The sequence below is a fragment of the Camarhynchus parvulus genome, chromosome 2 (genome assembly GCF_901933205.1).
Source record: "Camarhynchus parvulus chromosome 2, STF_HiC, whole genome shotgun sequence".
Lineage (NCBI taxonomy): Eukaryota > Metazoa > Chordata > Aves > Passeriformes > Thraupidae > Camarhynchus > Camarhynchus parvulus.
Window position 1 is genome coordinate 13,441,914 of NC_044572.1, and position 19,406 is coordinate 13,461,319.

The window sequence follows — 19,406 nt, forward strand, 5'->3', positions numbered from 1 at the left end:
GCATGGATTTTTAGGGTTTGAGCAGTTCACTTGTTTCAATAAAAGATATTTTCAGTACAAGATTCCACTATTCACATACCTGTTTTTGATGTGGTAATATATTGCAAGAGCTACACTGTAAAGAAAAATGCAGAGTTAATATCTCAGGACTGCCATATTATATTTTTTGTCATATTGCATGCAAATTTAAAGCCTAGCACAAAGCATGACAAACAGTATATGGTCAACAGCCCACTTGCTTTTGTTTGTTCTTTGATATCAGGAAAACTATTAAAAACAGACAATTTTATAATATTTGTTTTGTACACTCCAGCTACATCCTTTTTACTAGTAATTAAGTAATTTACTTCATATTATCATCATATTAACATTATCTTATTTCATGTATCAAGTTGCACATACTTCCCATTTAATGCCCTACCCCACTAAACCCATTGATTAAACCCCTACTGACTTTCAAGGCTGAAGACAAAGCACCACAGGCATTGGACATTCTCTTTAGTTTTGCTGCCAGGTTAACACAAAATGTTTTAACCACCATTGACTTATGATTGTATATTTAAATCCATTGCTTGCGCCTGTCTTTATATAGCTGCTCAAACAGCAGACTCAAATACCACTCTCCTACAGTTTTATAGCATCAAGTTACTTATTTTAACTCAGGAAAGACAACTCCCTGAATAACTAACTGCATTATGCATTTCCCCTACTCTCAGCCACACACCAAAGCACCCCTGCTTATATTCTGCAAACAGACAAAAAGTGTCCTTAAATTCACAGTAAGTTAAGATTTTGATTACATACACAACTAACTGATCTCATTTTGTTCTCATGAGATGGAACAAAATTAAAGCATGGATCCTTATGATTATCCTACAGTTTCCAACTCCCAGCTCATGCTTTACTCACAAAATATTTTTATTGAAGAACGAAGCCAAGCCAGCACTCTCCCTACTTACTGCAGCAGCATAAAACCAATCTATGCTAAAGGGGAAAGAGTATGGAGGAGGGAATTCACTGATTCTCTTTGTAGACACTTTGTTTCATCAGTGATTCACTGTAAGATACTTATGTCTCATACTGATGCAAAATTCCCCCCTTTTACTTAAAACAACTTTTAAGGGTCAAGTGGTTGCTCTCTGATTTTATTTCAGAATTTTTATATAAAAACTGAGATACTGCATGTTAGGAAAAGAAAATGTTTGCGCTAAAACTGTAGCAGAATTTTATACTACTTCAGGTTTGATTGGAGGTTTTTTTGAACAGCCATACAGTAGAAAACATTTTTCTCCATTAAAAGAAAATATATTTTACTAAATATTTATGAGCTTTTACCTACCTGTATTAGAAGTTTTTAGATCATACATGCTTTTTAAATTTGGCTTTTTTCTACAAACACATATTTAAGGACTGAAGAGATAGGGTGTACCACAGATATTTAAAGACCACAGCTGTTACTGAACACAAGAAAAACCCACATTTATGAATGAATTTGATTTGACAGAAAGATAGTCACAAAATGAATTAATCCTAAAATTTAATTTTAAATTATGCCCCTAGGAACACACTTGCAGCTCCAGTTCACTTAATGAAAGCAGATGCAAGAGTCTATGTGCACAGCTCTGCTTGGTTCCCATATCGTTGCCTTTGTAACAAAATGTCAAATTAAGTTTAGAAAATATTTACTATTTAGAAATAGGTATCTCAATCTGAAAGTCTCTCAGGGCTGCAAAAAGAGTAACTCACCCACGTTTCATTCTACCCTTCATACACTGGTTCAGCTGGCACTAAGAGTCCTGAAATGATGATCATGGAGCTTTCCATCACCCTACCCCAACCACCCTGACTGCTGCAGATGCTGCAGTGGATACAGTAATATTTTAAACACAGCAGTGCATAAGATGACCTAGAAGAGATGAGCAAAATGCCTCTCTCTTAGATTTATCTATGTGCAATCGTTCTTTTCCTGCAGAGACTGCAAGGTGTGGGGAAAAAAATGAAGTTGTCCTACAAAAGCAATAATCCTGTTGCCTCCTCACCCTTCAACCTGCCACATGTGCAGCTGGACAGAAGATGCAGAGACTTTGTGTGCCAGAGTTCAGTTTCTCACCCTCTGTAGGTCCTTGTCAAGCCCTCTGATCCCTTGCAGCTTCCAACCCTTCCCATGCTGGCACAGCCTGCTGAGCCCTGCACGACCCCTGCCCCATCCCAGCACGGTCTCTTCCAGCCCTTCTGCTCCCCACAGCTCTGCCCCCACCATGCACCTGAATCTCGCCCAAACACACCACCCTTTTCCCCACTATCAGCTCATCCTTCTGTGTCCTGAAAGTGCTTCTTGGCTGCTGCACCTGAACCCATTTCTTCTTCCCACAAGCCATGGCAGGTCTAATGCAAAAAGACCCAAAACCCACCCAAAAGCTTGCACTTATTCTGCATACAAAGGATTTTAGAGCAGAAGAGTATGAGATTCAAGGAGGAAAAAAGCCCAACCATCTCAGAAATGGAAAACCTTTTTCAAGTGTTAATCAGAACTATTTTCAAGTTACTAGTGACAGAAACCTGAAGAAAAGCAAGACTATATTCTAGGCAGAAAAAGCTGATGAGGAATCATGCATTAGTTTAACTACAAAACCGTTCTCCTCTCCCCTCCTTTTCCTTTAACAGAAAAATTAAGGACTATCTTAGTAACCAAGCTTACAAACTCCTTTGGATGTGTTAGTCTAAATAGATTTGTCTCTCATGTAACAACAACTCTGCAGCAGAGATGCCGTCTTAATGCATTTTTGCAATTGTGTACAGTGAGGTAACCAACCTACAGCCAACTCAAGAGAGGCTACCAGCAACCACTAACAAAGAGCACAAAATGCCTGAGCATTTGGTCTCTATTTATTTTCCCCTTACTGTACAAAATGTAAAGAACAATACTCTACAAATATCAACTTTATTTCTCTCCAACAGTAAAAAGGCACCAGTGAAACTTAAAACGCTCATCTGAGACATCATCCAGTAACTCTGGAGCACGACTGATTAAATAAATTTATTACTTCAAAAACTAAAACCTTTGAAGCTTGCTTAGGAGTGGTTCAGAAATAGGTATACATAAACACACACATAAAATGTAAGTGCTGGCAAAAATAAACAAATTGTAAAACCCACCATTTGATGGTATACTTGAGGTTTGGTTGACTGACCGTGCTGTCATCCAGGAAAATAGTGGAGCAGGAACTGTACTTCCTTCTCAACTGCCCAGGAGGATGCTATGAAACACATGCAAAAGAACAATGGCAATTATGTAATATCAAAGCTTTTTTTGAGAAAATGTAAGAATTTTAAAAAGACAAATTTCTGTCTCTCACAATGATGCACACAGTAATGTGATCACGTTTGGAAGCAGTTCAGAAAGTTGAGAAACAATTAATAGTGCAAAAGTCACAAAAATCCCTGCCTGAGACTTGCTAATGCCTGCAAGTCCCAAATCCCCTGTGTCCCTCCTTCCCCAAAACCATGCAAAAATTTTTCTGCAGGCTTACTCAAATACATACATACACTTGGAAAGCAAAGATGAATAAGACCTATATTTCTGTCCTCATTGCAAAAGAAGAAATGGAAGAGTGAAAAAGAAATTGTGTTAGCAATGAAGACTAGTTTAGCAACAGATATAAAACCATGCTTGCAGAAAAAAAAAATTAAAACCCTAAAAAAAAGTTCCTAACAGAATCGAGTAAGGGAAAGAGGTATTTACAGTAGAACTACAAAATTAATAAGGAGAATTCATTAAAAATAATTTATCAATAATAGATTGTTATCAGAAAGGAAGAAAGCTGATCAAAGAACAGAAGAGTATAAGCAAATAAAAAAACTCCGTATGTTAACAGAAAAGGTTTTCAATATATTTTAATCCTTTTCCTGCACTACCATAGAAAAACACCGTAAAATTCAGCCAAAAACTTGGCATTTGAGAACTCTATTTCTAAACGTTTTTTGCTGAGGGAGCTTCTCCATCAGCTGTTTAGAGTAGCCACCAGGCTAAAGAGAACAGTTTCAATCACATCAGCTAATAGCTCTCACATTTCTTAATCCTCTTTGATTCTATCTTTGCTTATTCCATCTACACTGGCAAATAACTTGACCAAGAACCCATGTCAGGAAAGTGAAGATCAGTCAAATTACACATTTGACTCACAACAAAATAGGTTTAAAATTCAGCTGGCATATCAACATGGAAATTTTAATTCATCTTACAATTAATGTAGTTTCCAGTGTTTCAGTGGAGGGACAAATGTCAATCCCATCAGCAGAATTCAGAGGTATTTACCAGCTCAGAGCAACTGAGTATCCAGGATACAGTCCTGTGACTCCTACCTCACTACATCTTCCCCTGCCCACTTTCCAAAACAGTTATTATTCCAAGTGCCAGGATCCATCAGCTCACCAATGCTCCACTTTCCATAGGCAGCTGACTTCTTAACAGCATTCACTACATAGACAGACTCCTGGTAAAACCTACACACATCTAAGTCATATTTCACAGCTGTGAGTGAAAAACCACACAGTCTCCTGTTAATTGAAAAAAATCCCAATACTTTCTGAAGCTGCCACAATTGTAGAAACATTATGTTCAAATTATCTGAAAGCTTATCAACAAATTCTATCAAGATCCTTCACTTGACCAATAAAATTATTGGATGAACTGCTTTTCTTGGAAATGAAAAAGTTTACCAAGAAAATGAAAAACACCCCTTTTCAAAAATCCTTCAGGACTTTGGAAAGGTACTTTGTAATACTTTGAAAGCTGACAATCTATCTACCTTCCAAGCTATTGTATGTTAGGCAAGAAAGAGAAAAACTAGAAGTACTATGAATATTAATATAATAAAATTTATTATCTAGCATTGATGCACACAGAGAGAATTGCTAGGGGACTGGTGATTCATAGCTCTTGTTCTACCACAGTTGAGTTTAAATATCTGCATTAGTCTGTTGAGTACCTTGCACAGGCATGATAAAGGCAAAGCTACTTAAAAACAACAAAAATGAGACTCTAGTGGCTGGGGGAAAAAAGGGGAGATGTACACACATAGCATTTTTATTAAAAAAAAACACATGGAAAGTTTTCTTTCTGCATAATAACAGTAAACATGCTTTAAAGGCTTAGATAAAATTTAAGACAAATATACCAGATTCATTCAAGGCAAACACAATTAAAAAACAGAAAATAACTCTATAGCAACACCACTATCAGATTTAAATTTTCCTATGTAAACAGCACTCTAACATTTGACACACATCAATAATTAGAGCAATGCACCTTATTTCTGAAACTACCACATCACAGAATTCTTCTTGGATTTTCAGCCCATATCACACTTTGTTAGGCCTGGAACTTTTCACACCTCAGGAAAATATGCGGTGTCTCATGCCTCACTTTCTGTTCACAATAACTGGGCAGGAAGAAGCCCCTCTCCTAGTCAGAAGAATGGTGCCAATTATAAAACCAATTATAAATTATACACCCTTGGGTAAATATACACACACCTGTGTCCTTTGAATAACTGACCTGTCAGGGGATCAACATTCCCAGCTTCTACTCTGATGTCCAACTGCAGCCATATGATGCAGCAGGTAAGAGATTTTCTGCCTTTTTCAACTGCTGGAAAACACCCTCAGTTTCATATTTCATCTTGACTAAGCTGGGAGATATCCTAAGTCCCACAGTTCAGTCAGACTTTTCTGAGCCCCCATAATATGCTGCACAGGAACCTTCTCCATCCTTGCACAGGACAAAAGAGGTTCCTGAGCATCAGCTCAGCATTCAGCACTGTCCTACAGACAAACTCCCTTCTGTGGCCATTTCAATGGGATAGGTCCATGACCAAAAATTGTACAGAAGCTTAACACCTTTGTATTTCAAATCCATCATAGCTGACAACAAAAATGCTCCCATTTAGACAAGTCTGAGAGGCCCTAATTAAGGAAAAAAACAACAAAAGAGCTGAGAATGACTATAGAGCTTTTGGAGAAATAAGCCAAATCATCTAATGAGACCCTTCTATGGTTCTATCCCACCACAAAGCTGGCACAAGGAAAAGGACAGACTGGTACACCTCCTTTTGTAAATCTTCACATGCAAAAATGAGCATAGGACACACGTGAAGCCTTGACAACCTCAGCTATTACAAATATTTACTAATGCAAAGCACCTCACTGATACGAAGTGGGACTCACTTGACATGTGTTTTCAGTAGCTACTGTACTATTTCTGTAGCCAAGACATTCCCTAGATGTTATGCCTCTCAGCTTCAGCAGGACTACCAACTTCATCTCACATAAAATTCCCAAAGGGCAAATCAATGAAAACATGGCAGGTAAAAACTACTTGGAAAATTATATTCTGGTCAGCCAGAGATCACTTTCAAATTGGAAGGCTGAAGTAAGGGACATGCCACACAGGTACTAGTCAACTCCTCATAAAATACTGACCAAAAACTTGGATCACAGTATCAAAGTATTTTTTATCAAATTTGGAGCTGACATTAACCTGCAGAGGACATTTTTCTTTAAAAAATGCAATATATCAATAGAATTTATAGAGTTACTATGTATACAACAGAGTAGAGAACCCATCCACTCTGCTCCTGGAATTTTATGTCCAGTTTTTGACACTGTATTTCAAGAATAATAAGTTTATTTCAGAGAGTCTGGAGGACAGAGAAACAACATCAGTCAGAGATTTGAAAAACCTGATTTACAAGGGACAGCTAGCAGACTGGAAAGGTTTTCTCCAGGAACAAAGCAAAGATAATGGCCTTAAAGTCATGTTGAAGGAAGTTACAAAGAAGAGGACGTTGTTCTCCATGACCCTTGATGATGGGATAAGAAAGAGCAGGCTTATATTAAACTATGGAAAATTAAGACTGTACATGAAAGTGTGAGAAGTGTTTTTTCCATCACCTCTTAAGCCTCCACCTTTTTCTAATAGCAGGGATACCTTAAATTACTTGAGCAGTGATAGAATCTCCATCACTGAAAGATGTAAAGAAGAGAGAAAACAAACATAGGCCAGGAATAGCTTAGACCCAGGCTTCTGCTTCTGGACATCAAACTAGACTGAACAGGCTCTTGAGATGAATTCCGGACCAATCTTCTAACATTTGGTGGAGAGGATTTGTAGGTCTACTCCAGAAACAGTTGCTATTTTTCTCATTTGAACCAAAGATGTCCACTAAGAAATGCTGACTTTCATTATTCACAATGAATATGAAATAAGTATTTGTGAAATTTCTTTCTTAACGGGAAAAGATACAGAACAGAAAACTCTGCTTTATAACTTGATAAGTCTTTGAATGTGTTACAGAAAAAGCCCTAACAGATCAGGATTCAGTTTCCAATAATGCAGGTGTTCCTAGCTCTTGAGACTAGCAGTTTTTCCCCTTGCACAGCAAGTACTAAGCAAATATCACTGCTTTATTTTCTTCCAGCTTCATCCTGACACTTTCCAATTTTCCAAGTCCTGTGTGTTTTAAGATGTTTGAACTACAGGTTTTTACTTGAAGTTTACATAAAAACATTTTATCAGAAATCTGATGGCTTGGTTTGCCATCAAAATCATACAAACGCTGCAGAATTGCTTCTATGTACCTGCTTTGAAAGGGATCACAATGAATTCCTAACTCTTTCACTGTGAGAATGTACAAAAGAGTTAATATCCCTCAGGAAGCATCACTTAAAAATTAAATCTAAATTTGTGGGCAAAGAAGAAACGTTACTATTTCTTTTGTTGAAGTAGGCACCTCAGAGGGGTTTTGTGTACAAACATCTAATGGATGGTGCACATTGCCCAAAACCCACACTCAGAATTGACCTGAAGGGTCAGCTCTGGCCTCCTCAGCAGCACTAGGGTGGCTCTCTGCCCTGATGCTCAGCAGGATTCACTTGCTGGGGCACAACACTGCCCTAATGAAGCTATACAGCTTTTGTACCAGCGCTGGCCCTCAGCCAGGCAGCTTCCAGTTTGGCAAAGCAGCTTCAGCCTTTTCCAGTGTTCTTCTGCACTTGTCCATCAAAAAATAATTTGGAGCTTCTGTACTACATAATGACAGTAGCTTCTCTGCTTCCTGCAAACCAGGTGTAAGTTAGTGCATGATTTTAAAAGGTCCTATTAAAAAATACTTTCCCCCCTGGAAAAACTGAGGCTTGCTTGCACCCGTCTGTGCAGACATGCCCATTAGCTTCCAGGCAGTAGAGGCTGGCCAAGCTGCTAAAAGGCAAAACTGGCACATAAAAGTGCACATAAAGCCAAATTACAGCAGTAAGCAAAAATACCAGGACTGCTTCTGACTTGGAAAAGGGAGGTTCCTATCTTGAGGATCCTCTGTTGTTTCAGGACATGATTTCATTTTGACAACATTTTTGACAGAAGAAACATGATTTTACAGGTCTACAAATTGCTTCCCGAATCAAGCAAACCATGCAACACAATTCTCTGCATGGCTCTGCAAAGCTCTGCACTAATTTTCATCTTGCATAATGCCAATACAGCAAAATTGTCTACCTTTGGGGGATTCACCAGAACAAAAGTAATAGGAAACTGCACCATTGTATGTACATCTTCCTCTGCCAACAACTACAATTTAAAAAAAAAATCCAGTCCAACTACTCTTAAGTAATACCCCTTGTTCCTCATGATTCAACTTTGTCCTCAGCTGATGTTTTAGCCATGTTTGATAATGCCCAAAACTAGCCTAGCTTAGACTAGATCTGTACTTGCAAGTTTTTGGCTCTCAAAGCTTGTCCTTACTCGTGTCAACTATAGAAAATGATGTCAGACAACGGAGCTCCTGAGGGGCTCAGCCACCACCAGTAAACTCATCTGGAGCACATGAAGGCCCTATCTAACCACTGATAAAGACCCTGCTTTACAAACCTGAAAGATTAAATATTTCTTTGACTGTTAAAATCAGCTCAAAGGCTTATATTTACAAAGCGTGTAATTGCTACTGTTGTGCAATTTCACCAGAGGGACTTTATTACATTCCCAGCAAAGCAAGTATTACATAGCCCCTTGTAAAAGAGTTGTCCTGCATGTTCTCATTCTAACTCCAAAGTTAGCTTTTGTTTCTCCCCATTAAAAAGTTTATCACTTCATATAACCTAGTGCCTTGAGGCTGACAGGAGAGGTAAAATTCTTCACCCTAGAAGAAAGGAAAAGAAGCTAACTAGAAGACTTTAGAAAAACACATTTCAAACAGTAAATTTAGGTAAGCCATTAAAGAAAACCAGTTAATTTTAATTTACTAGATGCCTTGAAAGAATACTAAGCTGCATCTTAGGAATGGCATCAGTGTAGGGAATCTGCTAAATGGACCAGGTGGCCTATAAAGGCCCCCTCTAGACCTGCTTTTTGTGCGATTGTGCAATGGAGAGGAACAAAGGCCATGTTAAGCAATCTCCAGGAGAACTTCAAGAGCACCTGAGAAGCCTCTAATCTATCTTTCACTTTATTTTGTTCTTCTCTTCAAGTAAGGAACGTCAATTAAAATATCTTTAAGAATTTGGACAGCAATTATAAGCCTTTACAACAGCCAGCCTCAGGCAGTCCACTTGAAAACATTTCATGTTTTATGTTGTGTTTTGCTTTCACAGATTAAACTACTTTCCAGACTATGCTCCCATTTCAGCATGAATCTTATTTACTCATTAATCACTAGTTGAGAGTGTTTGATTATCAGTCACATGTCCAGTAGTTGTACAACAGGGAAGTAGAACAGCCTCTTTATTTAATCTGACAAGAGCATTTGGGAGCTACATAGGAAGCATGCAGAAAGGCTCACAGAAATTGTTCTTGCCTCAACATGTACAGCAAAAGGCCCAACTGTTCTCTGCAAGTCCCCAGTACTGCGGAGAAGCTTCCCCTGATGTGAATCACCACAGGGTCACTTAGAAAGACAAAGGTTGTGACATGAGTGTTGCCCATAACTTTTCCCCAGGATGATGAAAAAAAAACTTTTCTACATAGATGTTAACTTTTCTACTTGGAATGATAAAAATAGTATTAGTTTGCTGGAATTTAACATCCAGTTGCCAGGTAGCAGACAGTGGAAGCCATGTTCAGATCCCTAAAAAAGACAAGGATGAAAGGATGTTGCTACAAGGCTGGCAAAGTGTCTGCAGAATAAAAAATATGCAAAGGTGAGACATTATTTCCTTTTATTTTCCTTCCCTTTTCCTACCCTTTATCTTCCTTCAAAAACACAGAAATATATATGAAAAATATCCCTTATTTTTAAGGGGTATTACTGCTCATGAACATAGATTCATTTTATGAGTGTATCTCACCTAGAAGAGAAGTAATTACTTGGGCTAACAGAGCATTTTCTCCTTGTCTGAATGAAAACATTTCTAGAAAAACTTGAAAGAGAAAACAACCTTTTTTGTCCACTCGCTCCTTTCCTCTACAAAAAATACAGTAAAAAGAACTACCTACTGCAACAACAATAAAAGATTCACTCTTTCTCCACCACCTCCTCTAAAAACACAAAACATGTCTGTTTTCCTGTTTGCTTTCCTTGTACAGGCAGAGACACTGATGCAATCTCTCTTCTCTGAGAAAGGAAACACCCCTATCTCAGTCTGCATCTTTATCCCTCTCAGCAGCTTGACTAAGCAGATTAAAAGACATGTGCACACCAAGGCAGCATAAAAAACCCATAAAATAACAAAAACAGTGACTGCGAGTGCAATGGAAAGAAGCAGAGTCTGCTGCAACTGCTTAGGAATTAAAACAGGCTGGAAGGAAGCAAACAGGTCAGGTGCATGGGAGGTTGGGAACTTCCAGCATCATTCCCAGCCTGTCATGTGTCTCCTTGGCTCTGTGGGAAGACAGAGATGGCAGCTCCTCCATAGCACTCTGTCACTCCCTGCTTTCATTCTTTCTCCACCCCAAAAAAAGAAGAGCAGCTGGCTGGCTTCTTCCATCACACCTACTGACAAGGTGAATCTGAAACATGGCAACTGTCAGCTCTTGACAAAGTGTAACAAATCAAAGCAGGAGCCCACCACTTGTGTTTGGGGATCACAGGAAACTATTCAGGCAAATAAAATATTCTACAAACAAAAGCAAGCAAGAAAGGAAAAGTGGTGTGATCATGCTAAGAAAGTGCATTTTTAAATGATGGAGAGTCAATACTAATTTTTTTTCATAAGTAATATATTTCAAAACTACATTTGTATAAATTACTATTCTCATCTGTTACTACACAGAATTTGGCAAGCAGTTAAAAAAAGAAAAACACCCAGCTTTGCTTGACACTTCTTTTTCTAACCAGCCCCCCATATCACTTGGGAGAAATTCAACTCTGCCTGCAAAATAACCAGTTATGCAGATATTGCACAAAAAGATAAAAATATTTTGTTGCTCATCTTGGTTATTTATCACAAAAGCAGAATAAGCATGAAAAACAACAACAAAAAAGATCACATCATTGAAAAACCACGAAAGAAAAAAGTGCTGCACTATGGTGAGGAGTTCTTTTTAAAAAATACAAAATAATAACAGTACAGAAATTATGTCCTCTGGAACGTTTCCTCCAGAGAAGATGTGGGGACCCAGCACTTCACATCAACAGGGAAACAGATGAGTAGCAATAGCTCCTGTTAGCACACACTGAGAAACAGTGGAAAAGAACGGATCAATCTATAGAGTATATCATAAACCACTGTACCATGTAAATAAAACCCATCATTTGTCACATACAACTGTTAAATCTAACTAATTCCTTCAATTTCTTCCAATAAGGTGGTCTAGATAAACGGTGATGGTTCCCCACAGTCTGAAAATGTAAAGACAGTTTCCAGTTACAAGTCACAGCTACCCCTTCAAAAATGATCACCCAGTTTGTACATGAGGTTTAGCACACTGAAGATTTAGGAGGTGCTGAATGAATATTCACAGGTGTGCTGAAGGAACAACCTAAAATATTACAGGATATGTCTGAAAATACAGCTTTTATCTATGAGTATTGCCTAAAAAGCTTAACTGACCTGTAAAGACAGAGACATGGTAAGGACTTGAGCCTCATAAAGTTTATTTTTAGCTTTGTAATTCAGAAGTACTTTATAAGTACAAAGACTTAAGGTAGCAGTAATCCACTGAGGGAAGTTTACACTACTGCAACCTCAGCCAATATTTTGAATGGTACTTGGGGGGGAAACAAACAAAACAAATTAAAAAGAGGTACAGCGCTTAGCACATCAACTGCACATGCTGCTACACTGAGCTCCCAACAACACAACTCCTCAGTGATTTGATCAGCCTTCCCTTTTCTGCAGTATGTCCAGCCTAACCTAAAAACATTTTATACCAGAGGTTGCACTAGGGTGCTTCCAGCAGCATCTGCAACAGCCATCTTTGTTCATCTGCTGGAGGAATCAGAACTCACAATTTTTACATATTAAATGATTGGTACTGAGTACCCGTTATAAAGTTTACAGGACCCCAATACACTGGCTTTCCACGTAATTTTATAACAAGACAACTGCTCTGCAAACTACCCTCACAGGCACTATAAACAATGGGAATGTTTCATAGGGGAATAGAAGATGAGGACCAAGAACATCTAACCTAGTGAGGGCAACATTAAGGGTTTTGTAAGCCTCACAGTATCCCACAACTTCTCAGAATCTTAACTCTTGAGAAACTGAAAATCTCAGGTTGCTTTGAAAGCCATGCAGTAGTTTCAGAAATACTCAGCACCAACCAGTTCTATCAACAAGTGAAGCCCTCCCACCCTACACAGCAGTTCATCCCTGCCCTCCTGGCTCCCTCCCTTTCAGCAGGTGTGAGCCCTGGAGTGAATCACAATTAGGAGCCCCACTTTAGCATTCAGCTGAATCCACCTGCATTTGTGCCCCAACCCAGTTTATCCAGAGCTAGACCAGTGTCCACTTCAGCACAAAGAGATGAAGCAGGTATAAACCACATCTGTTTGTTTCAGCAGCTGCAGTGTCATAAAAATGAAATAGAGAAAAACTTGCGAGCTTCTCCCCATTCACCTTAAAGGCAAAGAGCATTTGGTAGAAAATTAGTTCTTTCCCTTCTCAATTTTACTGAGCCATGACTCCACATATTTCAGCACAAGGCTTCACACACTTGGAACCACACCGGTTCCAGGTGCTTCAGCAGTACAAACAATGCTAACTGAGGTGAAGAACCTGGTCCTGCACCCAAAGCAGGCTACAGGGTATCTCAGCTTCACTGAGGATTTGATTCAAACAGAAGAGAACTGAATTGAAAAATGACCAGGGTACACAAGCATATCAACCCCCTGTCTTCGTACTCAGCATGTAGCACGTCAATTCACATCTACCTTACATCAACATTTCAGAACAACTAGGTAAATATCCAATGCTGTAGTTCCCTGCCAATGCAAACTTGCATACAAATGTAATCTAAAGTTTCAAGAGCTTCTGTAGTAATTTTAAAAATCATACCAATGTGTGCAGCTCTTTTTGCCAGATACCAGTTACCTATGTACACTGGTTGTGAGCATAATACTGTCTTCAAACCAACAGATTTGTTCCACTAACTCAACAGTCAAGGCCCATACTTCAGGATCCTGATGCAGAACAAACATGTGAAGCATCAGCACCCTCTCAGCAATGTGGAAATCATGTGTGATAACTCTCATTTATAATATAGACAACAAGGAGAAAGCTGCATAGCAAGGCATTTTCACTTACGTGGTTTATATAGAGACTCTTGCGTTTTTCTCTCACTGCAAAAACACAAAATATGATAGAAATATTACATGACTATTCTTCCCGATTAGGCTTCTTATACACCATTTATAATAAAAAGAACAGGAGGCTATCTATGTGCAACATTATAATTGCTTTTGCACTAACCAAGTATATTTACATAGCAAACACAGAAGAAACACATCTGTATGCATAAAGGCATTTATGCTCACTAGTGTGGTGATGGGTTAAAATTCTCATCCATTGGGATACTTCACCAGGTGCTGGTCCACATGGGCAAGCTAATATGCAGTAAGCTGCAGTCCAAGGTAGCAGTGGCGCAGTGGCGTGGCCATTCTTCCCCAGTTCTCTGTGTGGGCACTCCTGAGCCACGAGTGCCTTCATCCAAGGTACCTTGCTGCAAAGTGGCCTACACTGCTTTGCAGGTATGAAAGCACCTAAACAGCTACACCACGGAGTTAGCAATTTCTCATCACAGCTTACTGTGCACTAACTCCCACAGAGAAGCCTTGAAACCATATGGATTACACCACTGCCCTCTATAATGATCAGGCACAAGCCTGAAACTATTACTCATGTTGGATGTAACAATGAAAATCTATTTCCTTGGTGAGTATGAACCAGTCACCACAAGCAATGGTTGCAACTCAAAGCCACGATTAGCCAAAACAGTCAAAGTAAATAGCAACAAAAAGGGAGATAGATGTATAAAGTCTTAATTGTCAGGAAAATGCTTATTACAACTGATTATACATACTCTATTTCATTTTTTTATAGCACTTCCCCAATTAACTCACCCCATAGAGAGCCTGCGGAGCTCTGTTCCAGTGAAAATACCACAGCATTTAGGATACAACTCTGGAGGCAACTACCACATAAATCAAGCTGCAGGATTAAAATAATAATGGTTTCATGCTGTAGGTGATTAAATGCACTTTGGTGCATCATGATTTGAAAGCTATGCAAACCAATGCACTTAGCAAAATAAGAGTGTTCACAATGGTGGGATAGCCTGTCCATTCCCTGTTGGATGAGAAGCCATTATCTGTGATTTATTATAAGCAAGCAATCTCACATAAACAAGGCTGTATGTGTGAATACTGTGAAATAATTGTGTTTAATGCAGACATAAAATGAAAATAAAAAAATAAGAAAAAACTTTGAAAAATCCTTACATAATTTTCCTCCCAGGGAGCAGAAAGGAGAATCACACATGACAGATGTTAGCCATGTCACTTAGAATATGCTCAAATCCACAATTACGGACATTGTACAAGAAATAGAATTAAACAGGAACAGCAGAAAAATTCTGATGATCTACTAAATTGTTAAACTGCTTGAAATCCTGCTAAAACACTGCACTACATTTAAGTTCCACACACTGCATTTATCACCAGCAAAACACAGAAGACATCTACAGGGGAACATAAAATGATGGTAGATACTTCTAAGAACAGCTAAAGTATCATATATTGCAATGTACAGGCAGTAAACAATTCTGCTAAGCTGTGTGCAAACCTAATATAGTGCTTAACTCAAAGTTAACACCTGTTAACAGTGAAATTTTGAAAACAGTTAAGTATTTAACAGTTTTAATCACAAATAATTATACTTCATTTGAAGTTCTTGAAATCTACAAAGACAGCTGGCACATATACTCCAAATTCCATTTTAATGACCTTTATTACCCTTAGATTTTTTCTTCTGTATTTGCATCCCTTATTCAATTCCCCATAAAGATACGATCCTCTACTATCCAAAGCAAGAATATTACTCTCAGCTCAATCCCATTTGCTATTTCCAGTCTCCAGAAGAATATGTTAACATATTTATACACACCCCTCCCTTTTGCCGGCTCAAGCACTTCTTGTGCACATCTTTGCAAGCACTATGCTGACCTCCTTTCCCTACCTTTCCATATAACAGAAATTCAGTTAGCCTGGCCTCTCAGGTGAGGCATTACAGGAAGGCAGCTGCTTCTTTCTGTGCTTCTGGCTCACTCTGCATAGCGTAAGGCTCAGCTCTCTCCAGAACACATGCCAGCGGGGAGTCAGGCAGACTAGAAACCCATTCTCTCACAACCATTCTTTTATAATCACAATCTCCATTTTAAACAAGGGGAAGCCAATTATTGCCCAAGGCAAAATGACTGTAAAGAGGTAACTCCATCACTTGCCTTCAGTCAGTTAAAAATGCTTAGCTGCTCACACAAATCAGTGTGGTCTGCAGCAGGCCAGACCATCATGTTAGAATTAACCAGCATTTTGCAGCATAAAATCCTAACTGCAACTCCAGGATTTTGGGTTTCAGGCATGGGGTTTGGATGACATGAAGCCAAACAGATTTGGAGTCAGTTTAAACAATTCAACTTCGACTTCTTTTTAAACAATATAAGACTTCAGTTATACTCTTCAAGTGGATCCTGAAATGGTGCCAGATTGTATCAGTTTTCCTCATTCTGCAGTTGATGACCCACTCCTGTTGCTGCAGAAGCTTTCAACTGTTATTGCTGAGCTTTTGCAACGAGAGGAAAGTATCCTGAAATTAAAAGGGAATGAGGAACTATACACAGAGGCATCTATGTGTACATGTACGTATAGATGTATTTTTCATTGTGCTGTACTAAAAAAAAAATCTCTCTGCCATTTCTATAGGCTTTTTTAAATGTTAATCATATCAGGATTGAAAACAAAATTCTTGAGGATTACAATTATAGGAACATCTTGTGTTTTGGAAGTTGGAATTCATTATTGGTAATTCATCTATTTTTGTTTAAATTGAGAAGACTGGTCCCAGCTAACATTAAAGACTAAAAGCAGCTTACTCTACTTATATCTGCCTACATAAATACAATTTGAAAATCTTCTTGTCTGAAGCCCATTGCTGCCCTGATACTGCAAAATTTAGCCAGTACATTGACTGTGTAAAGCCCAATCTAAGTTTGAAGGGTGCAGCAGGAACCCACTGACAGGAAACACCATTGCCAGCACCCTGGAGGAGCAAACATTGCCTTCTTGCATGAAGAAAAGGCAGTTCCATTGTTGAAGTGCTGTTTGGAAACCCTGGGTTAATCACACCCACACACTAAATAGTGCTAAATAATAAAACCCACTAAATAATGGGTTTCCAGTCACCCACAGCTCACCGGCCAAGCTCAGCAGATAAGGCAGAACTTGCATAAAGCACTCACAGAACTAAAAAACATAACAGACAATATTCTGTACCAGCTCCCTAAATAGGAAGAATTCCACATATGATTCAGTACCTAGAAAACCCCCAAAAGTGATGGAAACATCATCTAGCTAGGAATCAAATTAATACCTATTGTCACTAACTTTCCTACAGATTCATGGAATGCTCAGGTAATTAAGGATTCATTCAGACTGCTGACTAAGAGGGGCAGGACAACTTACACGCTTAGCGTGGCATCCAGGCTTCACAGAACAAAGACAATTAGAAACCACTTAATAAACCCAGATGCCACATCCTGTCTCATTCTACTTGTTGCTCTTTGCTCACAAGTTGATCACGAGCAGGTCAAGCACAGCTTTGCCAGGAGAATGCTATAAGACTATCAGTGAAGCTCAAAGAGCACGGGGCTACTAGAAAGCCAAACATGCAACTAAGGTAACACTGGCAAGTCACTCTAGCACCTAGTGATGGACTTGGCCATTTCCCATTGTGAAACCATGAGATGTACACTCACAGCCAGAGCCAGATCCTGGATGAAACCCTGAATCCTGATGCCACTTGATTCTCTGTATTTGTAAAATGTGCATTTTAAATGTCCACAGGTCTTATCTATAGAAATATTTTAGCTTACAGTCAACAGGAAGGTTTACTAGCCCAATACCATTCAAGTAATGGAGCAGTTATTTGCCCAAGTTAGGCGCTTTCAACATAGCTAGCTCAGCTCTCCTCTTGGGGGTCTTGGGGGTGCCCTAGATTCCACAACAACCTGTCAGATTACGACCCTACATGCCCTGAAAAATCCCTCTATTTTCTTCTTAACAAGCACTTTATTGCATTTGGTTAGGCAGCACCCTTGAACAGTGTGGTAACTCCTACAGCTCACTGGGTTGAACAAGGGGCCCAAAGCACAGCCAAGCAAAATCCTTAGTACGGGGAGCTGTCCCACCAGAACACAATGGTTCTTGGCAACACATCAACAGATAAATGTTTGCAGAATCCTTTTATTTTTATACAAACAAAACAGCCATTGTATTTTTTCCAATGTATCAAGGACAGCTGAACAGATCTCACACTCCCATTGATAACAGTTCTATAACGTTTCATTAAATTCATTGCTCTTACTCAAAAATATGTTCTTGACATTACTTAAACTAGAACAAAGCTTCATAGACCAACTCTAAAATGGATATAAAGATTTTTATAAAATGCTTAAAATTAACTCCATATTGCCATAAATTAACTGCTCCTATTACAAGTAAGAATAATCATCTGGTCAAAATTTTAGTTGTTGAACTTGGGTTTATTTTGTCCTTTCTTTCAACAAGCTGTAACAAAAAACAAGTATCATCCATACGGGATTAGACAGTTTCAAAACACAGCAAATTCACTATAAAACAGACATCAATCCTCATAATACAACTATGGAAATATTGCCATATTCATTTGCCAGACTACCAAACCAGATTAATATGGTAAATGGCATCCAAATCCAAATAATGAGGCATTGAAAGAACCAGAGCTGAATTCAGAAGAAGAGTCTCAAGGTCAAAGGAGGTACTCACATAATCAACTCTTCAATTAGGGTCTAAATGTATATCCTCTTTGTTCTAGTCATGCTCAAAAACTAGCAAAAAATATACAGTAAGTGAAAACTACGTTATTTTTCAAGTGATGTGTTTGACACTGCAATTTACTATGTAAATGAAAAGCAGCATTTATAGGCAGCAGAAAGGACGACAAAAAATTCATGCTGAACAGTCAGAATTAAAATGCAGGAACTGCTTTGAAAGTCCTGCTAGAAAATAATGTGTTTTGTATCCATTATTCATTTATTTCTAAACCAACATATCATACATGTCCAACAGGGAACAAAAGAGCCACAGTAAATGGCTTCTATTCTACTAACTCTGTCAGGAGGCTTGTTTAACCAATATTAATTTTAGAGATCATTTTGTCATGTATTAAAAAAACCAACTAAACTCCAGACAAACATGATTATATAAAATCCATAACAAGAGGAGAAGAAGACAGAATGATTGGGTAGGATGGGAGTTATTTTGTTAAGAAAATCTAGTACTGAACTTATTTACAGTATAATCTATATCAGAAAAACCCTGGAATGTCTTCTTAGCCAATATAAACTGGCATTTTCTAAAAAAATATTTCCCACACATTTTTCAGAAGCCTAATGTTCAGAGTTTAAAAAAAATTAAAAACCAGTTACACAAAAAATTTTTGTTTTAGAGAAAATATTTTAAAAATATCATTATATTGAGCTCCATCCATATTTGTACTACTGATCTGACAAGACAATTAGCTAAAGGTGTGACTACTTAAAACTCTAACATGATGCCTCTAAATGCCTCTTTTTGGGGGAGAGGGGGCCATTACATATGAAAGGACTATCACATGCATTCTAAGAGACAGTTTAGAGATAACTACTGTAATAAATTCAGTAA

At 38.4% G+C, this 19,406-nt stretch overlaps 1 protein-coding gene across 3 annotated transcripts in view; it reads right to left on the reverse strand.

The window, feature by feature from the left end:
• The window catches only part of CCNY (cyclin Y), a 120,381-nt gene that overhangs the window by 27,042 nt on the left and 73,933 nt on the right, over positions 1-19,406 (reverse strand). Inside the window, exons 1-4 of one of the 3 annotated variants that reach the window (XM_030943739.1) lie at positions 14,931-19,396; positions 13,738-13,772; positions 3,157-3,257; positions 80-115 (exon numbers count right to left, since the gene is read on the reverse strand). In XM_030943739.1, the coding sequence (XP_030799599.1) occupies positions 80-115; positions 3,157-3,257; positions 13,738-13,772; positions 14,931-14,970 (212 nt within the window). In that variant the 5' untranslated portion in view covers positions 14,971-19,396. Of the gene's footprint in view, positions 1-79; positions 116-3,156; positions 3,258-13,737; positions 13,773-14,930; positions 19,397-19,406 lie in introns of those variants that run through there. The other 2 variants (XM_030943738.1, XM_030943740.1) reach the window with 2 other exon arrangements.